This window comes from Homarus americanus, unplaced genomic scaffold, assembly GCF_018991925.1.
Source record: "Homarus americanus isolate GMGI-L3 unplaced genomic scaffold, GMGI_Hamer_2.0 scaffold52512, whole genome shotgun sequence".
NCBI classification, from domain to species: domain Eukaryota; kingdom Metazoa; phylum Arthropoda; class Malacostraca; order Decapoda; family Nephropidae; genus Homarus; species Homarus americanus.
This window is the reverse complement of record NW_024735442.1, coordinates 2,313,648-2,338,003: the sequence shown is the minus strand read 5'-3', so window position 1 is coordinate 2,338,003 and position 24,356 is coordinate 2,313,648. Positions and strand designations below refer to the sequence as shown.

Sequence of the window (24,356 nt, the reverse complement as noted above, 5' to 3'; positions counted from 1 at the left end):
ATATTTACGGTTTATTCAGTTTGTAAGTCTGTCTCTTAAAATATTATATTATTCAATTCACTTTTATCACTCGAGGTCATTTTCTTTATATTTTAAAGTGAGTCATTTGACATTTCATCTTTAACTACCGGTAGGCTTGTAGTGGACGTCTTCCCTACAACTGCCTACAACTGCCTAGCCGCAGCCACCAGCTGCTACCGTCTTCCCTAGCAACCAAACTAGCGGCCCAGAGGGGGGCGTCACCAGATGCCGCAGTATCTTAGCAACGGAACCAAAGACCGGCGACTTTCTCGGGTTTTCCCAACATGACTCATAGATGACTCACGGCTGCTGGGTATATAAGCTCTGTCTCTCCATTGAGATTCATTCTGGCCTCTCTTCCTGAACAAGCAACACCTCCTCCGCCGCTGCCTGGCGGTCCTCGCTCCCGCCGGCGAGCATGGCGACCCACCAGCTGTCCTTCTCTGAGCGTCCTCACCAACCAGCTCTCTCATTCTGCTCTCGGTTCCTGAACACGCAACACCTCCTCCAGCAAGCTCCTCGCTGTCCAGCTTTCATTCAACCAGGAGGCCAGCAACAGGCAACATCTTCTCTAACGAAGCTCCTGCACATCAACCTCCTTCAACACGCTACTCACCGAACGTCTCTACTGAGCAGCTCCTCACCACACGGCACCTCCAGCACCAGACTGTCTATCATATAACTTATATTATACAAGAAAACCACCTTAGAGTTTCCATCCATCCTGAGTGCTAGACACATTATACTATGAAACCCTACAAATGGTGACCCCCGGAGATTCCTACAAATGGTGACTCCCGGAAATTCGCACTCACACAGGATGGAGGAGAAACTGATCACGCTCCCAGTCTTCAAGCAGCATGGAAGACTGGCTTATCCACACAGAAGCAGCTCTGCTACTCTAAGCAGACACCAGCTCCTCTTCCTGCCCCAAGCACCACATCCTACCGACCCCAGCACACCCGTCCTGCCTCAGAAGGCCGACCCCGGCCCAGCAGTCACCCCTGCCGCCCCTGACGCGGCCTCTGTTCCTGAGTGCGGACCCACACACACACCCTCTTTTCTCCCTCAGGTGCTCCCTGCTAATGTCCTGCACCCTGCTGCTGTCGTGGACCCAGCTGCTGTCACGAGCCCTTATCCGCTTCTGCTGACGCAGCCCCTGCTCCTGACCCAGGCCCACACACCCCAGCAGGCGCATCTGACGACTCAGTACCTGCCGTGAGGGAAGCACAACATTCATCGCCTCCACACACACCCTCTTTTCTCCCTCAGGTACTCCCTGCTAATGTCCTGCACCCTGCTGCTGTCGTGGACCCAGCTGCTGTCACGAGCCCTTATCCGCTTCTGCTGATGCAGCCCCTGCTCCTGACCCAGGCCCACACACCCCAGCAGGCGCATCTGACGACCCTGTACCAGTCGTGAGGGAAGCACAACATTCATCGCCTCCACACACCCTTTTCCTACCTCTCTCTTCCCACAGATAGTGTGTATATTGACAGTTGTATTCAGCGACCGGCTCATTCACGCCATCGCCGTTGTCTCACATGAGGCATGCACCGCCCGTTCTGCCTCACATGTGCTAAGCAACTCTACAAACAACAAGTCTCCTACACCGCCTGGAGGGAAGGGGGAGTATTGTAGTGGACGTCTCCCCTACAATTGCCTACAACTGCGTAGCCGCAGCCACCAGCTGCTACCGTCTTCCCTAGCAACCAAACTAGCGGCCCAGAGGGGGGCGTCACCAGATGCCGCAGTATCTTAGCAACGGAACCAAAGACCGGCGACTTTCTCGGGTTTTCCCAACATGACTCATAGATGACTCACGGCTGCTGGGTATATAAGCTCTGTCTCTCCATTGAGATTCATTCTGGCCCCTCTTCCTGAACAAGCAACACCTCCTCCTCCGCCGCTGCCTGGCGGTCCTCGCTCCCGCCCACAGCATGGCGACCCACCAGCTGTCTCTGGCGTCCTCACCAACCAGCTCTCTCATTCTGCTCGGTTCCTGTGTAATGGTCATGATAAGAGCTAACCTGAAAACCTTAAGGATTCATATTACGCTCAAACGTCCACAAAACCTTCCGAGTCCCCCAGTGGAAACGTCCCCCGTTTTCTCTGTTTCCCCCGCCTTTGTCTATGGGAGCAGACGCTGTATGCTGGGACCTGTTGCCATCCATTCCTTTGTAATCAATTTAATTTTGCTTTCGATAGCTGAGTCAGAGCATTGTTAGTGAAGATAATAGTAGAGAATGAAAATGAGTTCATAGTCTCAATTTCAACGTCAGAGGGTACCGTAAATTAATTCATTGGAATAGGAGTAGCTGGACTCCCTGGTCTGTTTGAGTGAGGGCGCCGCGGGCATTTTAACCGTTAGTAAGTGCCCGTCCCTTCATCCATACAGGTATGCCATTCCACGCTGTGTTGTAATTTGCCCTTCTTTAAGTGATTTGACCCAATTAATAGTTGATTGTGCAAGTGTTACAGTAACGTAGTTGATATGCTCTGAGTAAAGTCATATTTACGTCTTTAACGTCCCCTGAAACGTGTTGTTGTTGTCACCAGTTAGTAAGTGCCCGTCCCTTCATCCATACAGGTCCCTAACGCAGCCTAGGCCGTGTCTGTAGGGTGGATGTTGTATCCACTATGTCTGGGGACATGTCCGAGGTCCAGTAGGATCAGTTACCTTCGTGAGACCCGGCCGTCAGACACTTCAGACCACCTATAGCCCCCATAGCTGGCTCGTCTGGCCCTAACGCTCGGTCCACGAGGTGACCCTGGACCACCAAGCCACACACCACTACCAGCCCCCATCATTGGTGGATGAAGGTCTACCTCAGTAGGGCTATATTTGTGTGGTGGAATTAACCCACTGGGATCTCCAGAGTTCGTCGGATAGTACTCCATGGTGGCTGGACCCCATGGCTGTTGCTTGAGTATCACTCCTGACGACTGAGTGTTGTAGTGGCAGTTGCCTAGTATTTATGGTGCTAAGTGACTATCATAGTTGTGCTATTGAGTATGTCCACCCAGTAGGGTTGGAAGTGTATTGAATATGTCCACCCAGTAATGGTGTGAGTATGTTGAGCCTGAGGGCCTAGTAATAGATTTCGTCTGTTAGTACAAACCAATTTTTTCTTCTAATTTCATATTCATGTTTAAATAAACTTTGTATTTGTATAATTGTGTATATTATTTACCTACAGTATTTACCGTTATTTCTTCCCTATTGCTTGATACTATCATTACACCTACCCACGAGCCTCCTATCGTCACGCTACCAATGGTGATATATAAGAGTAACAGGAATTGTTACTGGCACACAGGCCCTCATGAATGGTGGCAGTAGCAGCCCTCATAAATGGTGGCAGCTCAAGCCCTCATAAATGGTGGCAGCTATGGTGATGTAATGAACATAGTATCGAGTTGGGAGGAATGACTGTGATACTGTAGTTTAACTGAGTTATAACCATTTCTCTGTACGGGTATTTAATAACCATTCCACTGTAACTAATGAGTATTTCAGATTGCTAATAATTTTGTTCCATATTTTTCCGAGGTACAGCTTTTTGTGGTGGTTTGCAGAGAAAGTGAAATAAGTTCAAAGAAATACCTTGGAGTTAGGTTAGAAAAAGTCTTGTTTAAAGTAAAAGGAAACCTGCAACAATAACTTGTAGAGTGTGAATAAGGTTCATTAATAGTGGAAGAATTTTGATATGTAACAATCTGCCCAAATTTTTTTTCTGTTGTTAACTCAGTATTACTTACAGACAGTGAATACATGTTTGGGCCGTGGCACTAGTTGTGAAATGTTTCCATCGTGGGAGTGCCCAGTGTTTTAATTCTGAGTGCTAACAGAAGCATTGCACTATATGCAAAGGTTAAGTGGATGCTAATTCTGCATTTGTAATATTCTTTAGTTATGTGTTAGGTAGGATATATATTCCATTTACTTAATATCTCGGGGCATTTTACAGTTCCTACTATTAATATTCCTATGTATACGCTATAATTTTAAAGTTATATTAACCAGGTGCTAACGGGTCATTATTTTGTGTAACGTATGTTATGTGAACTCTAATGCCAGTATACTTTCAGAATACAGTATTATATATGTGAGGACCTTATGGTGATACGGTATATGGAAAATGTTATACAAGTGTATGGACCCAGAATTGTGAGTACGGAAATTCGTGAAGTGTTCACGCAGTGTTGCACCATACTGAGTCTGTGAATGGCAAAGTGTCTAAGTGAATTTTTGATGCCATAATAGTATCTTTGGGGAGATTAATAATCTGAACAGTAGTTTGAATAGTTGATGCATGGAGTGTTAGTCGTATTGCAGAAAATCAGTACCAGTCCTTGGGTCTTGAGTGAGCACTGTGCGTGTATTGTATTTACAGTGGGGTATACCTGTAGTATTGATTTGTTGTAACACAATGGCAGATGCTAACGCAAATAAGGGGACCATGACGGCCAAAGCCGCTGTTGATTTAGCAACAAAAGTCCAAGCACTTCTGGCTAAACTCGCTAAAGCCATGGGTAAAGGAGGAGAAAACCAGTGGTTAGACTGGATCTTTAAGAAACAGTGGGCTTTGTAAGTGAACCTCCTTGGTTGTTGATGGGTAGTGAAGTGCACAATCTGTTGTAGGTAACTTTTGGTAATTGAAGAAGAAAAAAAAAAATGGAGGATTTTTTTTTGGGGGGGTTAAAAGTATTTTGCAGAGGAAGGGTCAATTTGCAGTAAAGACAGAGATTGGAAGATGTATTGGCAGTTATGCAATCATCTGAAGGGTATCTGTTACTAGTATGAGTAAAGATACCAGTGGTGAATTCTCAAGTTCTGGTTGGTAAGTCCTACGTAGGCTGGGTGTTGTTGGTATATAGGTGTAGAGTTCGTGACTTTCAGGGAGTATTCGGGCATATAAATATGGTGCTATTACTTCTACATGGCAAATGCCATAAGTACAGACAGTTTTGGTTTGGTGGTGTTCTCATGAGGACCGTTTCGTTAGCATTGAATTCTTGGGAATACCCGCTCGTTCGGAGTCCCTTGAAGGGTGCTGCCTCTCGCGAGTGCGACATAACTCTTAAGATTAAGGGCAACAAATCATTCCTTTGACTTGATGGGGTCCGTTCGTCTATGTCCTAGCTTGAGAAATCTATGTTAAATCTCAGTGTGTCCTGTCAGCATTTGACCAATCGCGTAAAAGAAACTTTCATAATCTATGAACATTGAAATTTGAGTTCTGTAAGGAATTTTGAGTGTGCATTTTATCTACCGATGTGAGGGTGTATTTTGTAACATGTAACACCATTTATTATTATTATTATATGATATGAGGTATCTAACTCAAATCATTATTATTCTATGATGATGTACTTGACCCCATTTATTATTATATGATATGATGTATGTAACACCATTTATTATTATATGATATGATGTATGTAACACCATTTATTATTATATGATATGATGTATTTACCGCCATTCAGTATTATTATGACATGATGTACCTAACCCCATGTGCTATTATTTTTGGTGCTATTTTGTAATATGTATCCCAATATATTTTTTATGAAGGTGTGTCACATTCTAATTGTATGTTAACAGATTTCCATTTCTTGTACCTAATCCTGACCACCGGTAGGGAATTATTTTTCTAGTTTTATTGATATAATTTGTGCAATGTTTTGTATGAGGATTTATACTTTATATTAATGATTTAATATGTATGTCACTACTTACGTGTTTTCTGAACGTTACCGCATAATGATGAATCTTGGGGAAGGAGGAAGCTTTGTAATGGTCATGATAAGAGCTAACCTGAAAACCTTAAGGATTCATATTACGCTCAAACGTCCACAAAACCTTCCGAGTCCCCCAGTGGAAACGTCCCCCGTTTTCTCTGTTTCCCCCGCCTTTGTCTATGGGAGCAGACGCTGTATGCTGGGACCTGTTGCCATCCATTCCTTTGTAATCAATTTAATTTTGCTTTCGATAGCTGAGTCAGAGCATTGTTAGTGAAGATAATAGTAGAGAATGAAAAGGAGTTCATAGTCTCAATTTCAACGTCAGAGGGTACCGTAAATTAATTCATTGGAATAGGAGTAGCTGGACTCCCTGGCCTAGTTTGAGTGAGGGCGCCGCGGGCATTTTAACCGTTAGTAAGTGCCCGTCCCTTCATCCATACAGGTATGCCATTCCACGCTGTGTTGTAATTTGCCCTTCTTTAAGTGATTTGACCCAATTAATAGTTGATTGTGCAAGTGTTACAGTAACGTAGTTGATATGCTCTGAGTAAAGTCATATTTACGTCTTTAACGTCCCCTGAAACGTGTTGTTGTTGTCACCAGTTAGTAAGTGCCCGTCCCTTCATCCATACAGGTCCCTAACGCAGCCTAGGCCGTGTCTGTAGGGTGGATGTTGTATCCACTATGTCTGGGGACATGTCCGAGGTCCAGTAGGATCAGTTACCTTCGTGAGACCCGGCCGTCAGACACTTCAGACCACCTATAGCCCCCATAGCTGGCTCGTCTGGCCCTAACGCTCGGTCCACGAGGTGACCCTGGACCACCAAGCCACACACCACTACCAGCCCCCATCATTGGTGGATGAAGGTCTACCTCAGTAGGGCTATATTTGTGTGGTGGAATTAACCCACTGGGATCTCCAGAGTTCGTCGGATAGTACTCCATGGTGGCTGGACCCCATGGCTGTTGCTTGAGTATCACTCCTGACGACTGAGTGTTGTAGTGGCAGTTGCCTAGTATTTATGGTGCTAAGTGACTATCATAGTTGTGCTATTGAGTATGTCCACCCAGTAGGGTTGGAAGTGTATTGAATATGTCCACCCAGTAATGGTGTGAGTATGTTGAGCCTGAGGGCCTAGTAATAGATTTCGTCTGTTAGTACAAACCAATTTTTTCTTCTAATTTCATATTCATGTTTAAATAAACTTTGTATTTGTATAATTGTGTATATTATTTACCTACAGTATTTACCGTTATTTCTTCCCTATTGCTTGATACTATCATTACACCTACCCACGAGCCTCCTATCGTCACGCTACCAATGGTGATATATAAGAGTAACAGGAATTGTTACTGGCACACAGGCCCTCATGAATGGTGGCAGTAGCAGCCCTCATAAATGGTGGCAGCTCAAGCCCTCATACCTGAACACACAACACCTCCTCCAGCAAGCTCCTCGCTGTCCAGCTTTCATTCAACCAGGAGGCCAGCAACAGGCAACATCTTCTCTAACGAAGCTCCTGCACATCTACCTCCTTCAACACGCTACTCACTGAACGTCTCTACTGATCAGCTCCTCACCACACGGCACCTCCAGCACCAGACTGTCTATCATATAACTTATATTATACAAGAAAACCACCTTAGAGTTTCCATCCATCCTGAGTGCTAGACAACATTATACCACGAAACCCTACAGGCTTTTACTGATACTTTGATATACAGTATACCTAAACTTTACTATTAAAACGGATTATTATTTTAGCCAAGTCTTCTAAACAAACTGTTATCATAAATATAGTTTCTTAATATGTACCTCTGTTTAACCTATTTAATTTTAGCTTTATTATACTGCAGCACACATGAGATTTCAAAGGCCTTGCTATGAAAGAGTTTTCGCGTGTTATCCCATAAAAGTGAAATATTTACGTTTTCTTTAGCATATAAGTGTATTCGTTTTCTGTGAGTGACTCATGATTTGGTGGATAACTACTAAATCGTGTCTAATATTGGAACGACATTGCGAGCGATAGGATGACTGATGGAGTTGGAGAGATAAGATGGCTGGGTGGGATTGGGGAGACAAAGTAACTAGGCAGGTTCTTTCTTTGTAGTCACGTTCGTTGTGGTGTCTTATCTTGGACGGCAGCAGTAGTTTGTACAGCATCTTTCCAATGGAGACATCTGATATTCTGTTTTATAAGTTAGATCATGCTCTAAGTGGCTGCCACACTACGGACTACATTTATATGAAAGGGGATTTTTTCTTAAATGCTACAGCAAATCAGGTATGTAAGCAGCTTGAAAGTCAGTCAGATATAACAACTGAAACAGTTCAAGAAGTCACCAGTGTTGCCCAAAATTTCATGTGTGCTGTCTAAGGCCAGCAAATAGGTAAATATGAAGACCTGACAAATTCAGGGTAAACCTGTATGTCAGAGAGAAGGACGTTTGGAGCTTACCACCCAATGAAGACGCATTTGTCCATGTAAAGCGAACAACATTATCTTACAATCATGTATTTGTTGGGTTAAGGCTGATCAACCACAACCTGTCTTTCCAGACCCATTCAATTTTGTTGGGTGTCAGATGATTGAAGTCAAACCACAGTTTCACCAATACCATAAATCCTTGCTACAACTGCGTACTGTAGTTGCAAGGGACGTTGTGGTTGTAAATGTCCGTACCGTCAATATAGGTCGTGTCGCGTGAACTCATGTGTACATGCGGTGGCAAACCAGAGTTATATTCAAATATGTTACTTTCATGGACGATATTGATTTGCGAGTCACTGAGCTGGAAAGAGTATTTCTTGTAAATTGTAGATTATAATGCATATCTGGCACCTGACATATGTATAGTATGTAACACAGGTAATCCCATTAAATAAAAAAAACTACTTATTTCATATCCACGCACTTATCTGCCTTTCCCCCCATGCACACAACCCATTTCATCACGCACACAACCCACCTCCTCCACCCACACAACCCACCACCACCTCGCATGCAACCCACCTCCTTCACGCACTTGTCTGCCTTCCTCCACGCACACAACCCATCTCCTCCCGGCAGATAACCCATCTCCTCCACGCACACAACCCACCTCCCCCACGCACACAACCCACTTCCTTCACGCACACAACCCACTTCCTCCACGCACACAACCCACCACGCACACCCACACAACCCACCTCTTCCACCCACACAACCCACTTCCTCCACCCACACAACCCACCTCCTCCCTGTCTTCATCCCACACTCTGTCCCTGTTACATCCAGAAGTTCCGGGAAAACCTCATTTTCCCGTGTAATCATCGTCTCCTCAGCGGTCCACTCCAAGGCAACAAAAAGACAATGAGCGCCCGACCACTCTCGTTCCCTCACCACACCTGACTCTTGAGAAAACTCCTAGCGTGGAAATACACCTGCTATAAGTGATCCAATACTTCTATAAGGGATCCAACACCTACTTATAAGGGATCCAACACCTGCTATAAGGGATCCAGCACATCTATAAGAGATCCAACATCTCTATAAGGGATCCAACACCCCTATAAGGGATCCAACATCTCTATAAAGGATCCAACACCTCTATAAGGGATTCAGCACCTCTATAAGGGATCCAGCACCTCTATGTACGAGATGTCCTAGTGGAGAAGCTGGATCCTGAGTGTTGGGGGAGGAGAATGGAGGACGGAGGAGGAAGGTTGGAGGTCGGAGGAAGGAGGAAGAAGGTTGAAGGTTGGAGGAGTGTTGGAGTGGGAAGAGAGTTAGAGGTGGGGGAGGCCGTGTTACGATTGTATGGAAATTAAAAAACTGATTATTTCTGCTAAAAAATCTACATATCTTTTTCAGGTTATAACGTAATGCTACCTAACGATGTTCCCAACTCAACACCACTATCATTTCACACTCGCCTCCCTCTCGTTCTCCTCCTCGTCCCCGAAAACAATAAAATACTGGAGGGAGAAAGACATCCTTGATAAAACATCCTCTGCTTTGTGAATACATTTGCGGGTTGTAATTCTCTCTGTTGCGGAAAAGACCAGCGAGGTAAGAACCAGCCGTGTTGAAAGGCAAGGTGGTCGGGGGTGGCTCCCGCCCTCTCCCCGCCAGCTCACGGGTGAGGCTTCGCTGCCCTAATACTTGTGGGAACCACCGCCTGCTCTCCGTACACCACCGTTTAAAATGCCGGCCCTCAACCCTGCCTCTGTTTGCTTTGTTATCGTCGGGGATAGAAAATTTATCGTTGGTCTACGACGCTGGTGGTGTAAAGTTTGTTGCCGCTGATGGATGGTTGAAGTTCCGTAACGCTGGATCGATTCAATATTGACTGTTTTGTTTGAGATCGATTTTTCTCTGAGTACCAAGCCTCGCTGTCTGAGTAACTTGAACGATATTTCTTCCTCCAATACTGAACTTGACAGTTCGCGAACAAACTCGTCACTAAAGTTTCAGTTCCCACAACTAAGCTTTTTGATTTATTTTTGCCAAAACTACTAAATAAGACAGGCGAGTACAGTAAGTCTCCCCCCCTCCTCCCCAGCTAGAATACCACCGTGGTTCTCCTTCAATAGAAAGACGGAATGAGATTTTTTGATGTCAGGATATTATATACAGCAGTTTCCTCCCTCCCGACACTCGACAAAGACCCCGCGGGGAGAAGGCTGGCCGCTGTCACACACACACACTCATGGCGTCTTGATAATGTGGTGGCGCTGTTCTCTACTTTGTTGTGTCTGAGCCGCTTGGAGGGGAGATAGGGGGCGGGGAGAGGTAGGGGTGTGTGGGGAGGTAGGGGTGGGGAGATGTGAGGGTGGGGGAGGTAGGGGATGTGGGGGGAGGTAGGGATGTGGGGAGGGTGGATGTGGGGGGGGAGTAGGGATGTGGGGAAGGTGGGGATGTGGGGAGGTGGGGATGTGGGGAGGGTAGGGGTGTGGGGGAGTGAGGGTGTGGGGGAGGTGGGGTGTGGGGAGGTGGGGTGTGGAGGGAGGTAAGGGTGTGGGTGGGGGAGTGTGTGGGGGAGGTAGGGATGTGGGGGGAGGTGGGGTGTTGGGGGAGGTAAGGGTGTGGGGGGGGGGTGTGGGGGTAAGGGTGTGGGGGGGGGAGGGTGGGGTGTGGGGGTGGGAAGTGGGATGTGGGGGTGTGGGGGAGATAGGGATGTGGGGAGGCAAGTTGTTGGGGGGGAGGTAAGGGTGGGGGAGGGAGGTGGGGGAGAGTGGGGATGTGGGGGGAGGTGGGGTGTTGGGGGAGGTAGGGTGTGGGGGGGAAGGGTGTGGGGGGGTGGGGGGTGTGGGGGAGGTGGGGATGTGGGGGAGGTAGGGGTGTGGGGGAGGGGGGGTGTGGGGGGGTAGGGGTGTGGGGGAGTGGGTGGGGGGAGGTAGGGGCTGTGGGGGAGGTGGGTGTTGGGGAGGAGAGGTGTGAGGGAGGTAGGGTGTGGGAGGTGGGGATGTGGGGGGGAGTAGGGGTGTGGGGGGAGGGGTGTGGAGGGAGTGGGGTGTGGGGGGAGGTAAGGGTGTGGGGAGAGGTAAGGGTGTGGGGGGGAGGTAGGGGTGTGGGGAGGGGGCGTTAGGAGTGTACACTCATCACTCCCTCACGTGTACAATTTCTAAACAGAATAACAAGTCTAAGAAGCTCGTGAGATGAGAGGAGGAGGAAGAAGAAGAAAGAGAAAGAAGAAGGGGAAAAAAGAAATAAGGAAGAAGGAATAAGGAAGAAGAAAGAGAAAGAAGAAGGGGAAGAAAAGAAATAAGGAAGAAGGAATAAGGAAGAAGAAAGAAGGAATAAGGAAGAAGAAAGAAGGAATAAGGAGGAAGATGGAAGGAATAAGGAAGAAGAAAGAAGGAATAAGGAAAAAGAAAGAAGGAACAAGGAAGAAAAAAGTAGGAATAAGGAAGAAGATAGTCACCCCCCACCCTTCATGTTGACACTAACGAGATCTAACTCAGCTCACGTCTCTTTAAAACTGCTTCCTCCCATCAACGACGTTATTAACACGTAACATCAATATGCATGGTCGTCATTAATATGTATAGAGGCATTATCAGAGGCTTAGAGGGTGAGGTCAAACAGACAGACACACAGACAGATACAGACAGACAGACACAGAAACGCAGGCTCTAGTACAGTGTGACGGGATATAATTATAGGAGTACAGTGCTAGATTGAGTTGTATTGCCTTAGATAGGGAAGGGAGGCGACTTCTCTGATTTGCAGGGATGGCGAGGAGTGGGTGGAATGACGTGAGGTGGGTGGGAGTGACGTGGGGTGGGTGGGAGTGACGTGGGGTGGGTAAGAGTGACGTGGGGTGGGTAGGAGTGACGTGGGGTGGGTGGGGGTGACGTGGGGTGGTGACAGGCTCGACAATATCAGGGCTTCATCTCCTACTGCAACTGTCGTGGTATTCAGAGGGTGGTAATGGTGGTGGTAGAATGGATGTTGGTAATGATGGTAGTAGCATAGGGAATAGTGGTAGTAGAATGGATAGTGGTGGTCTTAATAATAATGTTAGAGCGGGATCATTGAAGAAACAATTCCTCTATAAAAAAAATATTCGTGATCAGCCAAACTTCAAAGGAAATTAATTCAAGCGTATTTGATTCACCCTGATTCACACTCACTTACTTTGACTCACTCTCGCTTACGCTGACTCACTCTCGCTTACTCTGACTCACTCTGATCTCACTCGCTGATTAAACCTCAGAACACCATTAAGTTTTGTGTCTGTGAACTCGACTGACAGACATAAAAGATGGAGATATTTGACGTATTCTCTCTCACCGTGAAATTACTCCCAGACGCGCTAAAATATGCCTTTGTTTGCTTTTGCGAATTTGTTGTTTGTTCATATTTTTTATGTGTGAATTTTGTTATTTGGGGAATATATTTTTTTTATTTGAAAATTATTAATGACGATATTTTTTCGTGGATTTTTTTTTATTTATATTTTTGGTCAACTATTTTTACTTTGTTTTATTTATTTTCGGTGAATTGTGTTTTTTTAGTATTCGTTGTGTGTTGTTTTAAATCCCTTGTTCTTTTTTTCGTAGCCATGTTTTGTTTTGTGAATCTTGAATCCTTTTTTTTTTGTGAATCGTTTGTTTTTCCGAATCTGTTATTTGGGGATCAGTTACTTTCGGTTTTTGTATTTGTGTGTTTGTAAATCCGTTCTTTAGTCATTTTTTTTTCAGGGAATGGTAGGGGAGGGAGGGATCGAGAGAAGGAGGGTAAGGGAAGAGGAGGGAGAGTGAGAGGAAAGAAGAGAGGAACGAGGAAGGAGGGGAGAGGAAGGGTAAGCCGAAGGGAGGAGGAGAAGGGAGAGCGAGGAGGGGAGAAATAGGAGAGGAGAGGTAGGAGGAGGGGAGGGGGAACAAAAGGGTGCACATCGGCCGCTAATCTACATGTCAAAAGGCTGCGTCTCTTTGTCAGGTTTGTCAACACGACGATTTTAGGGTCACCAGCTTTATTCACTCTCATGTTTTCCTCTTTATCAACATTACTCAGCTGTGTGCTTTTCGCTGTTACTCTTCATCACCAAGTGTGTGTGTGTGTGTGTGTCAATGTGTGGGAGGGGGGTGGGGGGACTCCGAAGGTTAATTTGTGTGTTCGTCTCTCAAGCGAATGGCCACAGGTTCGATTCCCAACTAGAGTGAAGGTTAGTGTCCTCACCTTGTCCACTCAGAGATAAACAAGTACATTTGTGAGTGTGCTGGAGATGGTGGAAGAGCCCTGGGGTGAACCAACATCCTGCCAGGGTGGGAGGAGGAGGAGTAGTAACCCACTCCTGCTGATTGTTAAGAACAAGGAAATGAACACTTGTCCAGCCGCCTCCACAATGTTTTTATATCCACCAACCTGCTGACCTCTGTACCTCAAAACACACACAGGTCTTACTCCCTATGGCCTCCCTCATCCTCTAAACCTTAGTCGCTTCTGGGTTCTAGATTTACTTTCAAACCAATACTCTTGACATTTTTGTTTTCCTTTCCACACCTTCTCTCGCATCACAACACTACCCGGAGATATATTCTATTTGTTATTTAAAACATACTTGGAGTTTACAGGGAAATATTTGCCTTAATATGTGATTTTTCTAAGGGTGAGACGACCTAAACAAGCTCGGTATATGTTGGTTAAATTTGGATTCATTTTAGAGGGAATATGAGAGCAAAGCTTTTTGCTGCAGGGAATAAAACCAAACGGACTAAAAAACGGATAAAGTAAATAAAATAAAAGTAAAGGGAATAAAATTAAAATGCCTTCATGAGTATAATATCACTCAGCGAGAGTTTGGGATGGCTAACTGCTCGTTTTCTGTGGATTCACCGATTAAAACCGTGTCCCCGAGTAATATAGTCACCCCACCTAACTTCTTTTTTTCACTCGTCTCTTTTTATTAAATTCTTTTTAGTTTATGTTTTATTTATTTATTTAGCTTTCAAAATATACTTCGTTTTTCTAGTCTACTTATTACGGTGTATATTTTTTGCTTGGTTAATTCCCACTATCATTCATTCACTATCCTCTTGTACATATAATCGTATTTATTTACTTTACATTCTTAATTTTTCACACTTATCTATCTCTCACTATATTACGGTGTTCTGTAGTACTTTTGAGAGCCACCAGTAAGGCAATGATTTAATACATATTGATGAGAAACCCTCTAAGCTATTCACCTATTCACTCTACTGTGGCTAACATCCTCCCCGTCTGAGAGATATTCCATATGGTTTAGTTCTACCTTCGACAAAACCGTTTTCTATGTAATAAAATAGTATACCGTATTATGGACTTCATGACCGCTAAGTGTACTTCCTCCTCTGCTTGTGTTTCCCGTTACTCTTAAATCCACCAATATCTCTAATACCCTGCCCCCCCAACCCTCCTCCTCCTCCCATCCCCTGTCACACCACTCTCCTCTCTCCCCTGCCACACTACCACCCTCTTCACGTCCCTGCCACACCAATCCTCCTCCTCCTCCTTCTCCCACCATCCCCTGCCACACCACTTATCCTACCATCCCTTGCCACACCACCCTCCTCACATCCCTGCCACACCACCCTCCTCACGTCCCTGCCACACCACCCTCCTCTCGTCCACTGCCGGTACAATATGCACGAGATTTGTGTAGCAACCTTTCATCGCCTCCTGTAAGGTTCCTCCCCACCACACACACACTGCAGTACATCAACACAAACTTCTCGTTACTTTAGCGTCGCGGACTGTATGTATTTTGTACTTGCTTTATATGAAACGTTCAACTATTTATCTGTGGAAGCTGGCAAGGAATTAATACTAATTCATGTCACACTTGCCAGATGCTTCTGGTGTCATTGTACAGGGGTACCTAGTGACAGCACTAGGATCCCGCTTCCTCTATCAAGGAATAAACAATTGAAATTGAATTGAATTACATGCAATCTATCTAGCCGTAGCGAGCTTGTCTCTAACGCCGCATCCTGGGTTCAGTCCGCGGGTCGGAGGTGAGATGGGTGTTATCCAGTGTCACCTTATCAAACGTGACAGGTTTTATCCGGGTGCTACAGTGTCCTCCTGTACTAACACTGACTAATAAAGGACACTCTCACTAGGAACTATATACTACTGGATCACTTATAGGAAATCTTAGTTAATTAGTGAGACTTGATGCCATAATGATCCTTGTGCACAAAGACAAACAAACACACACACACACACATAAGGGGACGACACATGAGCCTGGGGTCGTTCACCTCTACATCCTAATTTCCCGCATTCGAACTCTAAATCTTAAATTTGCATTAATGTTGGACGTCGCGTCGACCTAGTTCAGGCTGGTGTGATTTGTGTTGTCTCGCGAGTTAGGAGATGTCTGATGCTATAGAGGTAAGACTAATGGCTAATCTTGTTGTACATAATGGCATTTTATTTTGCTAAATGTTCTTCTCTTACTCTATTTTTTGGTCTGCCTGTCTGTCTCGCATACCCACACAATCACTCTCTCGTTCGTTAACTATTTCATGGCACCATATACTAAAATCTATCTCAATTTCTTTATTCCGTTCTTTATTTTCTCCCCCCTTCTCTCTCTCTAGGTTTCTCTCTCATACACTCAAATTCTCAGTCTCCTTTCGTTCTCTAACTGTTATGGTCGTGTCATTTTCAGTTAACAAGTGCCGGATATGAATAATTCTTCCCTGCCCTCACTTGTGTCTGAAGACGAATGACGTTTTCACAATAATCATGAATTATTTCCGAGCCTGTCGTGTCGGACATCCACCACACTTCAGGGGAAAAAAAAACCCCTGTTTCTTCGTTCTTTTGGGGAGCTGGAAGTGGGGAAGTGGGGAGACGAGGAAGAGAGGAGTGGGGAGAAGAGGAAGAGAGGAGTGGGGAGGTGAGGAGAAGAGGGAAGGAGAAGTGGGGAAGTGGAGAGAAGTAGGGAAAAGAGGGAAGAAGAAGTGAGGAGGTGGGGAGAAGAAGGAAAGAGAAGTGGGGAGAAGAGAGAGAGAAGAGAAGTGGGGAGGTAGGGAGAAGAGGGAAGGAGTACTGGGGAGGTGGGGAGAAGAGGAAGGAAGGGAGGGAGGGAAGGAACTGGTAATAGAATTCTGATTCTCAAAGAGCTCACAACGTAACCATAAAAATAAATAAATATATAAAAACAAATCCGGATTCACAAAAAACTCCCATAAAACAGTTCCGGATTTTGAAGAGTTCTTGAACTCACATATGTAAATAAAAGCAAATTTCTTCCGGGTTCAGAACGACTCGTACATTAATATTTTTGAAAGCATTATCAAAAGACTCGCAGTTGTTGTGACGTGTTGCACTTTTTTTTTTTTTTGCTGCTGCCGTGTTGTTGTTGCTGCTGCTGCCGTGTTGTTGTTGTTGCTGCTGCCGTGTTGTTGTTGTTGCTGCTGCCGTGTTGTTGTTTGTTGTTGCTGCTGCCGTGTTGTTGTTGTTGTTGCTGCTGCCGTGTTGTTGTTGTTGCTGCTGCCGTGTTGTTGTTGTTGTTGCTGCTGCCGTGTTGTTGTTGTTGCTGCTGCCGTGTTGTTGTTGTTGCTGCTTCCGTGTTGTTGTTATTGCTGTTGCTGCCGTGTTGTTGTTGCTACTGCCATGTTGTTGTTACTGCTGCTGCCGTGTTGTTGCAGCTGTGTTGTTGTTGTTATTGCTGCTGCTGGTGTCGTGTGTGTTCTTGTTATTGTTATAATTACTGAGCTGTTGTTGCTATTCCTTCTACCTTACTGTTGGTGTGTTGTGGTAGCCGTTAACGATGGTATTATTACAACTACACAACATAACCTTCCCTTACGCGCTTGTTATTTGACTTACTGGAATTGTTGTCGTTGTTAAGAGGGACTGCCCTACCCTGTGTGTGTGTGTGTGTGTGTGTGTTGGGGACCGCGTGAGCGAGAGTTGAGCCCTTGATCCTCGCTCATCCCTGTTTAATATTCCTGTCCATTTTTGCGCCGCCGGGACAATGGTGGATGCATATGGATGTGGGGAGACCCGGATAGTCCCTTCCCTTCACCCTACCTCCACCTCCCTCCCTCTCCCCTGTCCCTCTTCATCCCACCTCCCTCCCTCCCCCTTGTTCACATGACGGTATACACAGGGGAGTTCAGTTTACCTTTTACTGCTTGTTACTACCTCAGGTGACTGGAGGATAATATATACTGTATAAGGGAGACTCCATACAGGTCTTCCGTTCTTCACCTTCACCCTCTTCACTCCTGTCTGTCTGTCTGTCTGATGGTATAAAACAGAGACTCTCTCTCTCTCTCTCTCTCTCTCTCTCTCTCTCTCTCTCTCTGCTTGTTGCTACCTCGTCTGCTTGGTGTTGAGGACGTGTGTAGGGAGTTGTACGACCCCTTTAATAATCACTGACTGGTATAAATAATCAGTGGGTGATTGTCGTAGTTACATCAGCAGGTTTCTAAGATACCCCCTTCCTCAAAAAATGTGTGTGTGTGTGTGTGTGTGTGTGTGTGTATACACCTCTGATCTAAGAAACAAAAATCAAACTCAGAGTCTAAATACGTATAAATCCGGAACATATATATATATATATATATATATATATATATATATATATATATATATATATATATATATATATATTGTTGTTGATATATATATATAAGACAACTACGGAAGTCCAGGTGACGCCAGACTCACCTGATTTGGAGAGACCGTGGTTGGATGCGTATATTCTCTCCAGACTGAAGAGAAGTGAACAATTGTCTGTCTGTGTGTCTTGTTATTGAACGAGAAAAAAAAAATGAAAACAAGGAGGGAAGACTGAGAGACCGGAAGGAGGAGGAAGAGGGATGGAGGAGGAAGAGGGGATGAGGAGGAAGAGGGGATGGAGGAGGAAGAAGGGGGAAGGGAGGAGGAAGAGAGCGGAAGGAGGAGGAAGAGGGAAGGAGGAGGAAGTGAGGGGAAGGGAGGAGGAAGTGAGGGGAAGGGAGGAGGAATGAGGGGAAGGAGGAGGAAGAGAGGGAAGAAGAGAGGGGATGGTAGGAGTGAGGAAACCTTTTAAAGTGGATTATTCTAACGTATTATTTACATATGCTATTGAAAATTCATTGCCGTCCTGGGTGTCGAGTGCCTAAGGAGTGGTGGTGTGTGTGTGTGGTGGTGGTGTGTGGTGGTGTGTGGTGTGTGTGTGGTGGGTGGTGTGGTGGTGTGTGTGGTGGTGGTGTGTGTGGTGGTGTGTGGTGGTGGTGTGTGTGTGTGGTGGTGGTGTGTGGCGGTGGTGTGTGGTGGTGTGTGTATATGTATGGTGGTGTGTGTGTGTGTATATATATGTATGGTGGTGTGTGTGTGTATATCTTCATATGTATGGTGGTGTGTGTGTGTGTGTGTATATGTATGGTGGTGTGTGTGTGTGTATATGTATGGTGTGTGTGTGTGTGTGTATATGTATGGTGGTGTGTGTGTGTGTATATGTATGGTGGTGTGTGTGTGTGTGTGTATATGTATGGTGGTGTGTGTGTGTATATGTATGGTGGTGTGTGTGTGTGTATGTGTATGGTGGTGTGTGTGTGTATATGTATGGTGGTGTGTGTGTGTATATGTATGGTGGTGTGTGTGTATATGTGTGTATATGTGTTTATATGTGTGTGTGTGTGTGTGTGTGTGTGTATATGTATTTATGTGGTGTGTGTGTGTATATGTATGGTGGTGTGTGTGTGTATATGTATGGTGGTGTGTGTGTGTGTGTGTGTATGTATGGTGGTGTGTGTGTATATGTATGTGGTGTGTGTGTGTGTATATGTATGGTGGTGTGTGTGTGTATATGTATGGTGGTGTGTGTGTGTGTGTGTGTATATGTATGGTGGTGTGTATGTAATGTAGTACGGTATTGCAGATGGCATACAAGTTTTTTAGGTTATGTCTGTCTGTCTGTCACTATTATGTCTTTCCTACTGTCTATGTCTATTTCCGCTGCATATCTTTTGTAACCTCTCTCTCTCTCTCTCTCCATCAGACGATAGTAACCCACAAGTGCTCAATTTTCTCGATCAAAAATTTCCCCACAAAGCGAAAGTCATCTGTTTTAAGCGGTTAATATGCATAAAAGGCTTTGCGGAACTACCATGGGGTAGAGAGGGGGAGAGGGGGGAGGCAGGAGGAGGGGAAGAGGATAGGGTTGATGGGCAGGAGGGAGGAGGGACAGGAGGAGGAGGGAGAAGGAGGAGGGGAAGATAGGGAGAGATAGATGAGGGGGAAAGAGTAGGGAGAGGTAAGGGAAAGGGGGAAAGGCAGAAAAAAGGGAGATGGAGGGGGGAGGAGGGGAAGCACTCTGCCTAATGTGTCGCTTTGGGAGAAGTAGATGAATTGGCTCCTCACAAATAATGGGCTCTGAATCACCTGTGTGTCTCGTGATACTGACAAGTGTTCTCTTTGTTGGGGGTTGGGGAGATTGGAGTGGGGGGGTGAGGTGACATGGGGTGACGGTGGATGGGGATTGTGGGGGATGGGTGAGTGAGGGAGGATGGTGAGGAGGAGGATGGGTGAGTGGGTGGGGGATGGGGAGTGGGTGGGGTGGATGGTGACTGGGTGGGGGGGAGGGGTGAGTGGGTGGGAGGATGGGTGAGGGTGGGAGGATGGATGAGGGTGGGGGATGGGTGAGTGGGTGGGAGGATGGTGAGTAAGGAGTGGGTGGTGAGTGGGTGGGAGGATGGGGTGAGTGGGTGGGGGATGGGTGAGGTGGGGATGGGTGAGGGTGGGGATGGTGGATGGTTGGGGAGGTGAGGGTGGGAGGATGGGGTGAGGGTTGGGGGATGGGTGAGTGGTGGAAGGATGGGAAGGAGGGGTGAGGGATGGGTGAGTGGGGTGGAGGATGGGTGAGTGGGTGGAGGGATGAAGGGTAGGCGAATTGAGGGATTGAAAGTTTCAAGGAAGTGTTTTTAGGCTGTCAAGGAGGGAAGAGAGAGGGAGGGAGGAGGAGGGAGGGAGGAGGGAGGGAGGGGAGGGAGGGAGGAGGAGGGAAGAGAGAGGAGGGAGGGGAGGGAGGGAGGAGGAGGGAGGGAGTGGAGGGAGGGAGGAGGAGGGAGGAGGCGAGGGAGGGAGGAGGGTGAAGCACGTCTCAGCTGAAGTCATGAACAGCTAACTGAGTATCAACAGATAAAAACAAGAATTATAATCAGATAAACAAGCAAGAGAAAAAACACCAGAGAACATTGATTGGACAGAGAGGTGTGTGTGTGTGTGTGTGTGTGTTGGGTGTATAGTTAAGCTTACAGTGCGGTATAAACAGAGGCTCTACCTTTGGCGTATTAAATAGTTATACGTAGGTGAAATTAACACGCATGTTCCAACCAATTAACAGCTAGTATGATTCTCACTCCAACCAATTAAATTACTGACTTCACCTGACCAATCAACAGACACCCCTGATTCTCACTCCGACCAATCAACAGATACCCTGATTCTCACTCCGACCAATCAACAGATACCCTGGTTCTCACTCCGACCAATCAACAGGTACCTGCACGCCCTCTCCTACCAATCATCAGCATTTAGTCACCAGCACCAACCACCGCTGCTCCTTCACCAGGCTGTCGGTACGAGGAGCTTTTAAAAGATCAATCCTGGCGCTATTTCAATGGCCTCTTTAGCTCACTATCCGGTGCCATTAAGCTACAACAGTGTCTACGGCGCCTTAACCGTCATATCCAATTAAATAGCTTCTTCTGAGTCTCTGTTACTGTTGCGGTGCTTTGTGTTCGTGGGTGCTTGTGTTCGCGGGTGTTTAGCCTGCGGGGTGCTTGTGTTCGCGGGGGCCCCAGATTCGCAGAGAGGGCCTGTGTCTGGGGCCTGTGTTCTGGGGGGCCCAGGGTTCGTGGGGGCTCTGCGTCTGGGGCCTGTGTTCAGGCGGGGGCCCAGGTTTGCGGGGGGCCTGTGTCTGCGGGGGGGCCTGTGTTCGCGGGGGGCCTGGTGTGTTCGTGGGGGGGGCCTGTGGGCTCATGGGGGCCTGTGTTCGCGGGGGCCTGTGTTCGTGGGGGGCCTGTGTCTGCGGGGGGCCCAAGCTTGCGGGGGGCCTGTGTTTTGGGGGGGTGTCTGCGGGGGGGCCTGTTCGGTGGGGGGCCTGTGCCTGGGGCCCGTACCTGTGGGGGGGGCCTGTGTTCGCGGGGCCCAGCCTGCGGGGGGCCTGTGTTCGCGAGGTAACTGTGTTCATTTCGCCGTGTTACTGTCGATTGTCACTTCCTGCTCGTTCGTACAGTATATGAACTTTACTCTTTGACTCATATTTTCTCCCGTCAAAAATTCTTAGTAACTCATAGATTAATTATTAATTACCATAAAATATTCTTTACTGCACTGGAGTATAAGCGACCAATCTATAAGCCTTGAAGCATCTGTCATTCATTTTCGTCACTTTCTCTTTTCTACTCGACTCTCTCTCTCTCTCTCTCTCTCTGCCCCCTGGAGGAGTACTGAATCATCGATACATTCCACCCACATTTAGCGATTCACCCAGACGTCCTGAATCGTTAATGGGTCCTCGGGGAGTTCTGCCTCATTAGTGGCTGTCTGCTCAAGTTTGAGATCACTGATGGGCTCTTGAGGGAACCCACAAACATTTATTTCTTTTGTATAAATTCGAAAACATTAATACTTGTGGGGCAATTTACGTGTCGTGGAGATGACTTGTGAAATAAGTGATAGATTCTTGGTAGAAGTTCACATTCACTGAGATGGCGTAAGATGCTGACAGCCTTTACAGTGACTGGCTGGTGCAGGTCTGGAATATTAAGCAGTGTGGAGACACTACTGAAGAACATGCAATACTTTGATCATCACTGGAATTTCATTTAGATAACAAGACAGATTTATGTTGTCTCATAACCAATTTAATATTACTGTAATTCTTCCCAGCCCTTATGCCCTGAGAGCTAGGATGTGTACCTTCATCACCGCCTCAAGCCCTGAAGTCTTCCCTGACATCGGACTTAACCTCCTCCCCCCCCCCGCGTGAGACGTCTCAGAAGGGGCCAGGGGGCTCCAGTGATCCCCAAGTCGGCCTCCTAAAACAGGATGTATTGCCCACTAAAACAGTTTTACCTCTCCTCAGATAGCCAGGTAACAGGCGCGGCGCTGGCTGAGTGCGGCCTGGCACACCACGCCCTTCCCACGCCTATCCGCGCCCCCCTCAGGCTAAAACACATGTCAGCCACATCCAGTCTGATGTAACAGCGCCCGGTATAAACAGAATATGATAGTCATTGTATTGTGTGTGAGAGAGAGAGGGAGAAAAAGTGTGTGTGTGTGTGTGTGTGTGTGTGTGTGTTTATCACAATCTTTCAGTCATCATCCGCCGTACTTCACACTCTACCTTCTCCTCTCACTCTCTCTCCCCTCTTTCAAAATAACTTCCCTCCCCTCACGTGTCTCTCCCAACCTGACCCTCTCCTCAGACACCCTCCCTCACCTTGACCTCTAACTCACTCTTACACCCCACCTCCCCTACTATCATCCTACACACAACCTCAAACCTATCCCCTTCCTCCACTCACGTTCCCTCCCCACCACTCCCTAAATGACCATCCCCTCTCCGAGCCCAACCTCACTCCCCAACCAATAATAACTCCCCCAGCCTACGCCCACTCTCCCCAGCCCCAACCCACACCCACTTCCCCAGCCCATACCAACTTCCCCAGCCCATACCCACTTCCCCAGCCCATACCCACTTCCCTAGCCCATACCCACACCCCCAGCTCACAAACACTCCACCAGCCCACAAGCACTTCCCCATCCCAAACCCATACCCATTCCTCAGCCCACGCCCACTTCCCCAACCCACGCCCACTCACCCATACTCACTAGGGAGGTCACCAGGTTGGGATAAATGGTGAATAAAGATTTTTTTTTTTTAGTTTGGGCCATTATGGACTACCCCTTGTTCGTCCCCAGGGCCGAGTGAACGACGTCATCCTTAGAGGGAGAGGAGGGGAGGGGAGGGGAGAGGAGGGGAGGGAAGAGGGAAAGCAGGGGAGAGGAGAGGGAGAGGGTAAAGATGAAAGGGCCCAATGAAGGGAAGTGAAGGACCTCTACATCAGGAACACAGACCTTATACGATACAGTGATTCTAGTGCCTGTTTATATTACTATAAACGACATACCTTTGTACTCCTCCTTGTGTAAAGTTTCTTCCTGTCAACCTTACCGACCTATCTTACCTACATACAGTACATATCTTAATTATCTTACCTCCTCTTTTACTTACCTCACTATTTCCTTCATCATCTCTTTACTTTGCAGTTCCCTATCTTACCTCCCCTAACTTACCTCATCTTCCAAGCCTACCTCACCCCCCCCACTCCATCTAGGTCAACTCCCCCATCCACCCCACCTCCTCCCATCTATCTAACCTTTCCCCCACCTATCTCACCTCCCCCACCTCCCCAACCTACCTCAACTCAAATCCCCACCCACTTAACCTCCCCCATCCTCTCCTCCCCACCTGCTTCACCATACTACTCCACCTACCCCATCCCCCACCTATCAAATCCCCCTACTCTACCTCACCCCCTACTTCACCTCATCTCCCCCACCCACCTAACCTCCCCCACCTAACCACTGAGGCACCGTCGGGTAACAAGGCCACTAACCTCCCCTGAATTACTCACTAGATCACCTAAACTTCCAACCAGGGGACCTGAAACTCACCTTTATGGCGCCCACACCAGGTTAACCAGCATCACAAGCAGGCTGAGGGGGAGGGGTGAGAGGAGGGTAAGAGGGGTGGGTCAAGGAGGAGGGGTGTGCAAGGAGGTGGGGGGTGTGGAAGGAGGGAGGGGTGAGGCAAGGGGGGTGGGGTGTGGCATGGAAGAGGGGGGAGGAGGTGCAAGTGTGGTAATGAGGAGGGGGTGGCAAAGAGGGTGTGGGTAAAGAGGTGCAGGTGGTGGTAATGAGGGGATGTGGGCAAAGAGGTGGGTGGGCAAGGAGGGAAGAGGAGAGGAGGGGGGTGTGGCATGGAAGGGAGAGGGGGCTGAGACAGAAAGACGTCAGGGAGGTGAATAGGGGAAGGTGGTAGGTAAGGACGAGGGTGAGGGAAGGAGAGGAGGCGAGAAGCAGAGGAGGTGAGGAGGG

The 24,356-nt window shown here is 47.1% G+C and overlaps 1 protein-coding gene across 1 annotated transcript; it reads right to left on the bottom strand.

Moving 5' to 3' along the window:
- Nucleotides 1–21,015: 21,015 nt before the first annotated feature.
- On the bottom strand, nt 21,016–21,441 carry LOC121870884 (early nodulin-75-like). The gene has a single exon (XM_042372856.1). It carries the CDS (start codon nt 21,439–21,441, stop codon nt 21,016–21,018), a length of 426 nt encoding a protein of 141 aa, XP_042228790.1.
- Nucleotides 21,442–24,356: the final 2,915 nt, after the last annotated feature.

Bases quoted from the DNA above. Each gene is read 5' to 3' on its own strand.
- LOC121870884 (XM_042372856.1), bottom strand. From the start codon at position 21,441: ATGAACACAGTTACCTCGCGAACACAGGCCCCCCGCAGGCTGGGCCCC.